The 12,151-nt window shown below is 43.1% G+C and overlaps 1 protein-coding gene across 1 annotated transcript in view; it reads right to left on the bottom strand.

The window, feature by feature from the left end:
* Positions 1-1,932: 1,932 nt before the first annotated feature.
* PPM1F (protein phosphatase, Mg2+/Mn2+ dependent 1F) overlaps positions 1,933-12,151 on the bottom strand; it is a 13,929-nt gene continuing 3,710 nt past the window's right edge. The window contains 7 exon segments of the mRNA XM_083373269.1: positions 1,933-3,725; positions 5,636-5,729; positions 8,381-8,524; positions 9,650-9,838; positions 10,750-10,949; positions 11,732-11,774; positions 11,780-11,855. Of these exon segments, the coding sequence (XP_083229395.1) occupies positions 3,358-3,725; positions 5,636-5,729; positions 8,381-8,524; positions 9,650-9,838; positions 10,750-10,949; positions 11,732-11,774; positions 11,780-11,855 (1,114 nt within the window). The 3' untranslated portion in view covers positions 1,933-3,357.

The following is a 12,151-nucleotide window of genomic DNA, read 5'->3' as shown; positions in this document are numbered from 1 at the left end:
TTTGGCCTGCCTGCACTGTGGTCGTAAGTTGAGAATTACCTCCATTAGCAAATGAAACTGGAATTGCAACTTACATGGATTAAGAGATGAGTTGAGGTTAGCCCTGACACTAGAGAATAGAATAGAATAGAATAGAATAGAATAGAATAGAATAGAATAGAATAGAATAGAATAGAATAGAATAGAATAGAATAGAATAGAATAGAATAGAATAGAATAGGAATAGAAATGCAGAATAGAAATACAGAATAGAAATACAGAATAGAATAGAATAGAAATAGAATAGAATAGAATAGAATAGAATAGAATAGAATAGAATAGAATAGAATAGAAATAGAATAGAATAGCAGAATAGAAATACAGATTAGAATAGGAATAGAATAGAGAATAGAATAGAATAGAAATAGAATAGAATAGAAATGAAAAGGATAGAATAGAATAGAATAGAATAGGAATAGAAATGCAGAATAGAAATACAGAATAGAAATACAGAATAGAATAGAATAGAATAGAATAGAATAGAATAGGAATAGAAATGCAGAATAGAAATACAGAATAGAAATACAAAATAGAATAGAATAGAATACAATAGAAATGTAGAATAGAAATACAGATTAGAATAGGAATAGAATAGAGACCAGAATAGAATAGAATAGAATAGAATAGAATAGAATAGAATAGAATAGAAATAGAAATAGGAATAGATTAGAATAGAATAGAATAGAATAGAATAGAATAGAATAGAATAGAATAGAATAGAGCTGGGAGGGACCTTGGAGGTCATCTAGTCCAACCCCCTGCTCAGGCAGGAAACCCTATACCATTTCAGACAAATGGTTATCCAGTCTTGCCTTAAAAACTTCCAGTGTTGGAGTATTCACAACTAGCTGGATGCTGTAGAGAAAAAAAAAATCTAAGTTTACCAGCAACTTCACGGCATAGTAATCAAGAAAAGGAAATTATAAAGCAGAGAAGAGCAACAGATTTTGAAAGATTCTGTCCTGGTTACTTTTCCTGTTGCTCTTCATAACTGAGGAGTTTTTTCCCCCTTTTCTTTATCATCAGATTCAACTTTAAACCTATCAGCAGCGCTTCTAGTTTAAGCCTTAAAAATGTGCTTTCTTGTAACAGCGCCCAGCTAAAAGGAACAGCAGATTGTTTCATTTAATTCAAAGCCTCTTCTGTTTTGGAAAAATTCCAGTCATTTCCAGTCATCGTTTAGCAGAGAAAGTATTCCTGGATTATAGAGATCTGGACATACCTTTAAAAAAGCCTTGAGGGTTTGAGCAGCTTTTTAAACGTCTGAAATAAACTCCTACAAGGGTAAAACAGAATATAAGTAGTCCTCGACTTACAACAGTTCGTTTAGTGACAGTTTGAAGTTACAACGGCACTGAAAAATGAGACTTATGACCATTTTTCACACTTATGACCGTGGCAGCATCCCCAAGATAATGTGATCCAAATTCAGAGGTTTGGCAACTGACTCGTGTTTATGACGGTTGCAATTTTCTGGGATCACGTGATCCTCCCATCTTGTGACCTCCTGGCAAGCAAAGTCAATGGGAGTAGCCAGACGCGTTTAGCGACCGTGTTCCTAGCTTAACGGCTGCAGTGATTCACTTAACAACTGCGGCAAGGAAGGTTTGTAAAACGGGGCAAAACCCATTTCACAAATGTCTCGCTTAGCAACAGAAATTGTGGTCGTAGGTCAAGGACTACCTGTTTCCTACTCCCTTGTCAGCAGGCAAATGACATCTGATAGCTGCCCGTTTCAAAATGCCAGTGGTAAAATAATAGTAAACATGCAGATCTAAAAAAATGATTCAAATAAACCAGGGGTCTTCAAATTTGGCCCTTTTACGACTTGTGGACTTCAACTCCCAGAATTCCTCAGCCAGGCACACTGGCTGAGGAATTCTGGGAGCTGAAGTCCACAAGTCATGAAGGGGCCATTGTTCCCCCATGCTGGCTCAGGAATTCTGGGAGTTGAAGTCCACAAGTCATAAAAGGGCCAAGTTTGAAGACCCCTGGAATAAGCCCGCCAGGAGAATTTTTTTTTAAAAAAAGCTGAAGATACAGACCAGTAGGGAAATAACAAAACAGTTAAATTCAAAAAAAAAAATGACACAGATGACAATTACACACGAAAAAAAACCCATGTTTGGCAATTTAAACTGCAACTTAGGTTATCTCAGCTTAGCTTATGGATACTGTATGACCATATATGAGTTTGAAGCAGGTTTGATATATTAAATAATTGGGGATAGGGAAGGGGAGCAGTAGATACTTATCACCTCCTTATACTTCATTTTCTAAAATCTCGTAGTTGACGTTCTCGGCTAATATTGTCTTTGGTATACAAAAGCACAACAGAACTAGACGGTTGACACGCCAATCCTGAACGTAATACTGAATTTCTCTGTGGAAATAAGCCACAGCTTATTCCAACGGTTAATTTCCAAAAGACCCCCACACCCCAACGCAGCCCCCTTTCAGCCGAACACGATTTAAGTAATTTCCAATGGCGCCTCCTCAATTAAAACAAAAGAGAGCTGGGCCCTTGGAGATCTTCTCAAACGTGGCCCTTTTATGACTTGTGGACTTCAACTCCCACAATTCCTCAGCCAGGCATGCTGGCTGAGGAGTTCTGGGAATTGGAAGTCCACAAGTCATAAAAGGGCCACGTTTGAAGACCCCTGTTCTAGTCCAACACCCCTGCTCAAGCAGGAAACCAGGGGTAGGCAGCCTTGGCTCTTTTATGACTGGTGGACTTCAACTCCCAGAATTCCTGAGCCAGCATGGCTCAGCTTGGAAACTTTCCCTTTCCCCTCAGCATGGTTGGCTCAGGAATATTGGGAGCTGAAGTCCACGAGTCATAAAAGAGCCAAGGTGGCCTACCCCTGCCCTACACCATAAGATGTGAACACACATTGGAACTTCTCAAGAAGCAAGGCCTTCAGCCCCCAGCCAATCTGAACCCTATGTTTTTACGATAAGCTTGAGCTATAACATCACTTCAGCCTGACTGACACCTTCTCTGTTCAAGCCCCATCCCCCGTCCGCGGAAAACCAAGTCAGCCAGAAACTTAAGTCTACCCTTTTCTCTTCCTGATGATGCCTCCAAGAGAAGCTTGGAGCTTCTCTCCTACCCTTTCTCCAGCTGTGGAGTCTGACGTTATACCACCCATGGGTTAAGGGACAGCTGGATGGATTTTCTCTTCAAGGTCAAATCCCGACGTTCATTCCAGGCGCCATCTTTGTTTTTTTCCAACGTGGAAGAGCTCATCTTAAAAACGTGGTGACCATCTGGACTTTGACCGCGTTGCAGATGTTGCTTTTGGACTCGACGCCCTCTCAGTTGTTGGCGCCAGAGCTGAAGAAGCTGAACGAGGAGCCCTGTTTGCCATCCTCCACAGGGCAGGTTTTGGGGTCTCTGAGACAGTCGGCGACAATGTCCTTGGGCTCACGGAGGAACAGCACCAGGACGGTGATGTTGTCGGTGGAACCGCTTTCTTTCGCTGCGGCCACCAGCTTCTCCGCAGTCTGAAGGCCATCTCCTTGGTTTCGCGTCAGGTGCTCCAAGACGTGGTCCACCACCTCGACCGGCTGGATGGCATCGAAGAACCCATCACAGGCAAGAAGGACGTAATCTTCCGTTCCCGTCAGCTCAAAGGATGCGCCATCCGCACAGCCGGAGATGTAAGGTTTTTGCAAGAGATCCCCTATAAAAAAAAAAAAAAAAGAACGAGAAACCGGAGATAAAACACAGACAGTCCTCGATTCGTTTAGTGACCGTCCGAAGTGGCAACAGTACTGGGAAAAGTGGCTCATGAGTGTTTTTCACGCTTACAACTGTTGTAGCATCCCCCGTGGTCACGCGATCAAAATTCAGACGCCTGGCAACTGACTCGTGCTTATGACAGTTGCTGTGCCCTGGGGTCACGTGATCCCCTTTTGCGACCTTCCGAGAAGCCAAGTCAATGGGGGAAGCCATATTCGCTTAACGACTGTGTTACTAACTTGAAGGACAGCAGTGGCACTCGTACCTGTGGCAGGATAGGTCACAAAATGGGGCAATGCTCACTGAGTAACTGTGTTGCTAAGTTGTATGCCTGTGTTTGCACACCTAATAATCTGAGCAAGCAGGAAGAACTGTTTGCCATGAATATTAAGGCACGCTTCTGGGCGTCTATTGGAAATATTAAAAATATCACTGCAGATGCTTTGGGAGCGAACAGCACGAACTTTATTCCTTAATGGGCACTGTCAGGTTGGAGTTACTATGGCAATGCACCGTACAGAGCAATCTTTAATGTGAGCCTCTCAATGGCAGCCAAAGTTTTGTGAGATGCCACTGTTTCTGTGAATATGAAAAAGAGGAGATGTGAATGGAATGGAGACAGGATAGGATAGGATAGCATGGGATGGGATGGGATAGAATAGAAATACAGAATAGAATAGAATAGAATAGAATAGAATAGAATAGAATAGAATAGAATAGAATAGAATAGAATAGAATAGAATAGAATAGAATAGAATAGAATAGAATAGAATAGAATAGAATAGAAGAATAGAATAGAATAGAAAAGAATAGAATAGAATAGAAATACAGAACTGAACAGAATAGAATAGAATAGAATAGAATAGAATAGAATAGAATAGAATAGAATAGAATAGAAATACAGAATAGAATAGAATAGAATAGAATAGAAATACAGAACTGAATAGAATAGAATAGAATAGAATAGAATAGAATAGAATAGAAATACAGAACTGAATAGAATAGAATAGAATAGAATAGAATAGAATAGAATTACAGAATAGAATAGAATAGAATAGAATAGAATAGAATAGAATAGAATAGAATAGAATAGAATAGAATAAAAATACAGAATAGAATAGAATAGAATAGAATAGAATAGAATAGAATAGAATAGAATAGAATAGAATAGAATAGAATAGAATTACTGGATAGAATTGAATTACAGACTAGACTAGACTAGAATACTGTACTATACTAGACTATATAATAGAAAATATTAGAATATGTCTGGCTGTTTTCTTTGGCAACCATGTCATTCTTTGCTTTTTGCCTCCAAACCCTTCACTTTGTTGTCACCAAGTTTGTCTCATCATTATAGTAACCATTTTGGTGAGGGGTAGCTTCTATTTGTGGAGGCTGACAATCGGAATCAACCCTGCTTGGTCAAAGACACAACAGGGGCAGCTGATTTCCCAGCTGGCTGTGTCATTCGGACTAACAATTTTCAGCCAACCTTTTGTACAATAACCATTCAGAGTGACAACGACACTGGGGGGAAAAAATCGCTTGCAACTGTTTTTCATACTTATGCTTGGCAGCAGCCCCACCGTCACGTGGTAAAAATTCGGGCACGTGGCAACTGACCCTGATTTGTGACGGCTGCAGCGTCCCGGGGTCCCCTTTTGCAACCCTCTGATAAGCAAAGCCCATTCGCTTAACAACCATTTGACTAACTTAACAACTGCAGTGATTCACCGTGGCAAGAAAGATCATAGAATGGGGCAAAACTCACTTAACAACAGAAAAAATTGGGCTCAGCTGCGGTTAAATTGTGCACATTGTCCAACTAGCTTTAGGAAACACACTTACCGATAGCTCTGGAAACAGCCAGGGTGCCATTAACACGCCAACAGTCCATGTATGTTATGCAACCGCCTAATTCTTCTATGCGTTGTCGCTCGTCCTGTAAAGGCAAGGAAACACACACCGTGTGCGACAATGCAACAAAGAGGGATTTGGAAAAAGCGAAAATTACTTTTCTCAGGTTCTTGAAAACCTCAAACACTTCAGGGAAACAAGCTCTCCTTGAAAACCTTTTTTTTTTTAAAAAAAAAAATATCCACTTCGCTTCTTCTTTAAAAAAAAAATAAACTCTTGAACTTACACACAAACTGCGGTTGATTTTAACTCTACTTTCTTGACTAAGCCTCAGCTTCTCTCCGTAGGCCTAAAGGCCAAACCCTAAGGTTCAAATTTTGACCCAAATATTTCAAATACAACAGTGGAGTGATTGGTTTAACTTTTGGGGTTACCAATTAATCACTCTTTTCGCAGTGAAGAGTCAATTGAATTGACTGGAGTGGAATGTTATGTTTGAGATGAGATTGTGATTTAAAATTATATTTTAATTAAGTACAGATGGGAAGTTGTACAACTCTTTGTAGACCCCTCAAGCAAGAAGGGGAACCTATGAGATTTGATTCAGTTATATTTAACAACATTTAGCCAGGGTGGACATGTTTAGTGTCAATTGTATATCTATTACATACACGTTTTTTCTTTTTTTCTTTTTACCCACAGCGGTTAATTTCCCCCCCCCCCCGTCTTGTTTGTACTTATTGCTATTCTTTGTTCCTTTTTTAATTTGCATTTCCTCTTTTGAAATCAATGAAATCTTGTAACAAAAAGGAAGGACCCTCATATTTTATTGTCTCTAATCACATAGGCAGAAAGTTCTTGAGGACTGTCATTTTAACGTTGTAGCTCTAGTGTTCAGTTGATTCAACAAATCATTTGAAGGGCTACCCAAGAAGGTGTTCAACCTATTTTTCAAAGCATCTGAAGGCAGGACAAGGAACAATGGATGGAAACTAATAATAACAATAAATAAAAAGGTAAAGGTAAAGGTTCCCCCGCACATGTGTGCTAGTCGTTTCCGACTCTAGGGGCCGGTGCTCATCTCTGTTTCAAAGCCGAAGAGCCAGCGCTTGTCCGAGGACGTCTCCGTGGTCATGTGGCCAGCATGACTAGACGCCAAAGGCGCACGGAACGCTGTTACCTTCCCACCGTAGCGGTCTCTATTTTTCTACTTGCATTTTTATGTGCTTTCGAACTGCTAGGTTGGCAGAAGCTGGGACGAGTAACAGGCGCTCACTCTGTTACGCAGCACTCGGGATTCGACCCGCCAAACTGCCGACCTTCTGATCGACAAGCTCAGCGTCCTAACCCACTGAGCCACCGCGTCCCTTAACAATAAATAATAACCCTTTATTGTCAAAGTACAACATGTGTACATTGAGATTAGCTGAGCCTCCCCCCCGTGCTCCCTCCCCCCAACACACAGTAACAACAAACCCTCCATCCTACCACACCATGTGAACCAACTACACAACACACCGGCCTCCCAAGTCAATTCTGCATAAGTTCACAGAGATTATATCCCATTCAAAAGCCTGACAATACTGGTGGGACAATATTGGAAGAAGGATAGTTTGCCCACTGTAGAAGAATGGGTGTTTAAAGTTTCGAATCTTGCAGAAATGTCTAAGATTTCTGCTTATTTGAAAGATCATTCACAGGAAAGATATATTTCAGTTTGGAGGAGATGGATAAATTATATTCAGAACAAATATGGGACTAAAAAGTTCCATTTAGCTTACGAGTAGATTTTAGTGGGATATTGTTATTGGTACTTTGTTTGTAGTTATGTTAAAGGGGAGTTAAAGCACATTATGAATTTGGTTAATTGTATATTATGCATAATTTTTATTTAGAATATGATTATTGTAACTATAATCCTGTATTTAGCTCTGGGAAGTGGGGGGGGGAACTGGGTGGGTTTGGGGTGGGGGGGATTTGAGGATATATTGTAAAATTTTGTTTTGTAAAACTCTTTAATAAATAAATAAAAAAAGCCTGACAGCCCACGGATAAAAGCTATTTTTCAGCCTGTTGGTACGGCTGGCTATACTCCTATATCTCCTACAGATGGTAGGAGAGTAAAGAGATACTGTCCAGGGTGTGAGTCATCCCTGAGAATCTTCCTCACTCTTCCAAGGCAACGAGCCCTGGCGAGGTCATCCAGTGGTGTCAGGGGACAGCCCACAATGTCTTGTGCTGTGCTCACCACCCTCTGTAATACTTTCCTGTCCGCAGCTGTCAGGCCAGCATACCAAACCACAATACAGTACGAGAGGACGCTCTCTATAGTAGACCGGTAAAAGAGGGTCATGAGCCGTTGTTCTACCCTGTTCTTCCGCAAGAAGCAACCTGGAATTAAGGAGTAACTTCCTATCAGTGAGGACAATCAACCAGTAGAACGGCTTGCCTCCAGAAGTTGTGGGCGCTCCATCGCTGGAGATTTTTAAGAAGAGACTGGACAGTCACTTGTCTGAGATGGCATAGGTTCTCCTGCTTGAGCAGGGGGTTGGACTAGAAGACCTCCAAGGTCCCTTCCAAGTCTGGTTATTCTTCGATTAAAAAAATAAATCAACGACAGGGAAAGAAATCAGCTTTTTGGATGATGGAGGATCTTCCAAAATAGGCCAGTCATTGTTTTTAGACCAAGGTGAGCCAAAATAAACATAAATGGTGAAGAACTACAGGGCAAGTTACCTCTCGCTCGGGTTTGTGAGGTTCCATCAGAGTTATAACTTTGCCTTGCTGGACCAGCATCACTTGAGAATCCCCCAGCCAGGCTATATGTAGTTTGTCGTCCACAAGGAAACAAGACACACCCGTCGTGCCGCTCCGCAGCTTCTATAGAGATGTTTTGAAAAAGCATGGAAAGTTATTTCCTCTCCCCCCACAAAGGTTGGAATACAACACAAGAGGAAAAGTCCCGTTTTATGTAGGACGATTTCCCTCCTAAGCTTCCGGTTTTAAAACTGTGCAAACCACGCGGGAACTGGTACAAAACCCAAGCTTTTTTTTTTTTTTTAAGAAAACAAAGAGCTCTTTGTTACTCGCCTGAGTTCCGATTCAGCTGAATAATCACAGATCTGTGATCGCTCATACCGAAACTGTGACAAAAAAACGTTATTTCCTGCATGCACAAAACCGCATCTGCCATTATGCTGGCATATAAAACACGCAAAGCACACTCCAAATCCATTAATAAACGAAAACTTTTACAGCAGTTCCTGAAGCTTGGATCTTTTTCTTGCCACTGCAGACACAAGATTGAGGCTAACAACGGCCAACTGTTTCCTAACCCTTTATAAATAGTCCTCAACTTACGAAAATTGAGACTAGAATTTTTGGGGTTAAACAAGGCAGTTTATTTGTATTCCCGCCTTGATTGTTTTTACAAATAATCTCAAAGCGGTGAACATATCCAGCACACCTTCCTCCTCCTATTTTCCCCACAACAACATCCCTGTGAGGTGGGCTGGGCTGAGAGAGAGGGACTAGCCCAAAAGTCACCCAGTTGGTTTTTATACCTAAGGTGGGACTAGAACTCCCAGTCTCCTGGTGATTGCCCAAAAGTCACCCAGCTGGTTCTCATACCTAAGGCGGGACTAGAACTCCTGTCTCCTGGTGATTGGCCCAAAAATCACCCAGCTGGCTTTCATACCTAAGGCGGGACTAGAACTCCCAGTCTCCTAGTGATTGCCCAAAAGTCACCCAGCTGGCTTTCATACCTAAGGCGGGACTAGAACTCCTGTCTCCTGGTGACTGACCCAATGTCACCCAGCTGGTTTTCAAACCTAAGGCACGACTAGAACTCCCAGTCTCCTAGTGATTGCCCCAAAGTCACCCAGCTGGCTTTTTTGTAACTCTGAACGGTCACTAAGCGATTTACAACCTTCCTCCAAACTCGTCCCCTAACTTTTACACCTCCTCTTTCGGCAACGAACCTTTCGTCCCTTCCCCGCCACTCACCTCCCTCCTGGCTCTTGCGAGAAACATCTCATCGGTCTTCTGAAACGACTCTCTCAAAGCTTCTGCTGGGCTGTCCAGGAGCTTCTCATGACGTGCCAGGTTGACGTGCAAATGGGTGGCGGCGTAGTTGGCGGCCTCGATCCCGCCGTGCCCATCGTAGACAGCAAAGTAGGCCCGATCCACGCCGTCCTGTCGGTGGCAAGGAGGTGTAAAGACAGAAGACAAAGACAAAGCAGCCTTGTTGAGCCAAAGCTTCAAAGAAGTAGCTTCTCTTGGAGGGAAATGAAACGCGCGCCTCGGCCCCACCCAGATGTTTTCCAACCACAAAGCCCATGAGAGGTGGTTAACTGGGGCAAGGATAAAGGAGGAGAGAAGTGGGGAGGGAAGAGAATATCTCTAATTCAGTGCTAGAAGAGAGTGGGGATTGCAAGGAGGAGGAGGAGGGTGACTATGGATCTTTGGTGCTCTTTGAGCTTGGTTGCTTTCTTGCAGATGTTTCATGATCCAACTAGGTTTCATCAGTGCTAGAAGGGAGTGAAGTTTGTGGAAAGAGGAGGAGGAGAAGGAGGAGGAGGTGGAGGAGGAGGAGGAGGACTGTGGGGCCCTTGGTGCTCTCTGAGCTTGGTTATTTTCTTGACCCAACTAGGTAACATCATCAGTGCTAGAAGGGAGTGAAGTTTGTGGAAAAAGGAGGTGGAAAGGGAGGGAGGGAAGAAGGAAGGAAGGAAGGAAGGAAGGAAGGAAGGAAGGAAGGAAGGAAGGAAGGAAGGAAGGAAGGGAGGGAGGGAGGGAGGGAGGGAGGGAGGAAGGAAGGAAGGAAGGAAGGAAGGAAGGAAGGAAGGAAGGAAGGAAGGAAGGAAGGAAGGACTGTGAGGTCCTTGGTGCTCTCTGAGCTTTTCCGGCAGAGATTTCATTACCAAACCACCATCAGTGTACTGGTGAGGTTAGCTAGTTGGACAACGAAACGTGTGCAAAAAACCCACCAAGCTCGGACAGCATCAGAGACCCAAGAAGTCAGACGCTGCAAACCCAAACTACGTCAGCGTGATCACGGAGGGCCATGTCCGTCCGCGTGTTCTCCCTAGCTTCCAGAAACTCACCTCCAGGCCAAACAGCTGGTTAAATTCTGGAAGGGAAATGTGTCTATCTTCCATCTTCCGTCGAGTGTTACGGGTTGCGTGGACAGAAATCTGAAGGTAGCGCTTAGCCGGCTTCAAGGCCGGAAGCTCTTTCTGCCATTCGCCGCAAATATCCAAGAGTTTGTTAAAGAATCGGCACTGCAGAGGAGCAGCTTCCAACACTGCGGTTGAATTAAAAAGAATTTTACTGAGACACGCACTGGGAAACTGTCAGGGCCTCACCTGGTTATCTTCCACCTGAACTTTTACAAGACAGTCCTCGACTTACGGCCACAGCTGGGCCGAAAATTTACTTCGCTAAGTGACTGTTGCCCCATTTTACAACCTCCCTCGCCGCACTTGTTAATTGGATCTGCCTTCCCCATTCACTTTGCTGGTCCCCAGGACATGGCAACCGTCATAAATGTGAATCAGCTGTCGAGCATCCGAATATAAATCACGGGACCACGGGGATGCTGCCACGGTGGTCAGTGTGAAAAACAGTCATAAGCCACTTTTTCCGGTGCCGTCGTAACTTCAAACGGACACTAAACAAACTGTTGTAAGTCAAGGAAACAAATTGGAAACGAATCAAGGAGAGAAGCAACCTGGAACTAAGGTGAAACTTCCTGACAGTGAGAACAACTAACCAGTGGAACAACCTGCCTCCAGAAGCAGTGAATGCTCCAACACTGGAAGTTTTTAAGAAGAGATTGGACAGCCATTTGTCTGAAATGGTATAGGGTTTCCTGCCTGAGCAGGGGGTTGGACTAGATGACCTCCAAGGTCCCTTCCAACTTTATTATTGTTGTTGTTGACCTGTATAAACAACATTGTACCCATTTTTTAAATCTTTTTCAATTAATCAGGGAGAAAGAGACAAAGGCCATCAGAGCCAAAATAAGGAGCCTTTTGTAAGAAACTTTGAACTACATTTAGAAGCGCCCGGAGGACAAATACTTACAGGTTCCGCCATCGGCAGCCTCATCCTGTTCTGTGTTCTGCTTTTAAAATCACTGAGGTCGCTTTGCAGAATCCCGAGGACTGCGGCGTGAATTAAGGAGGCGGCAAGCAGAGGAGGTGCATCCCTAATTACAAAAAGAAAAAGAAAAAGAAAAGACGGGGTGAGCGAAAGAGCCGTGGGGAGAAAACAAAAAGAGTTTCCAATAAAGGAGACTATTTGTAGCTCCGGGTGGAAACAAGGACTCCTGGGTGATCTCTGGCTTGATGGTTCTCCTGCAGACGTTTCATGATCCAAGTAGGAACATCATCAGTGCTAGAAGGGAGTTGGGTTTGCAGGAAAAAGGAGAAGGAGAAGGAGAAGGAGAAGGAGGAGGAGAAGGAGAAGGAGGAGGAGAAGAAGGAGAAGGAGGAGGAGAAGAAG

This window comes from Vipera ursinii, assembly GCF_947247035.1.
Source record: "Vipera ursinii genome assembly, chromosome: 14".
NCBI classification, from domain to species: domain Eukaryota; kingdom Metazoa; phylum Chordata; class Lepidosauria; order Squamata; family Viperidae; genus Vipera; species Vipera ursinii.
This window is presented reverse-complemented; position numbering and strand designations above follow the sequence as displayed.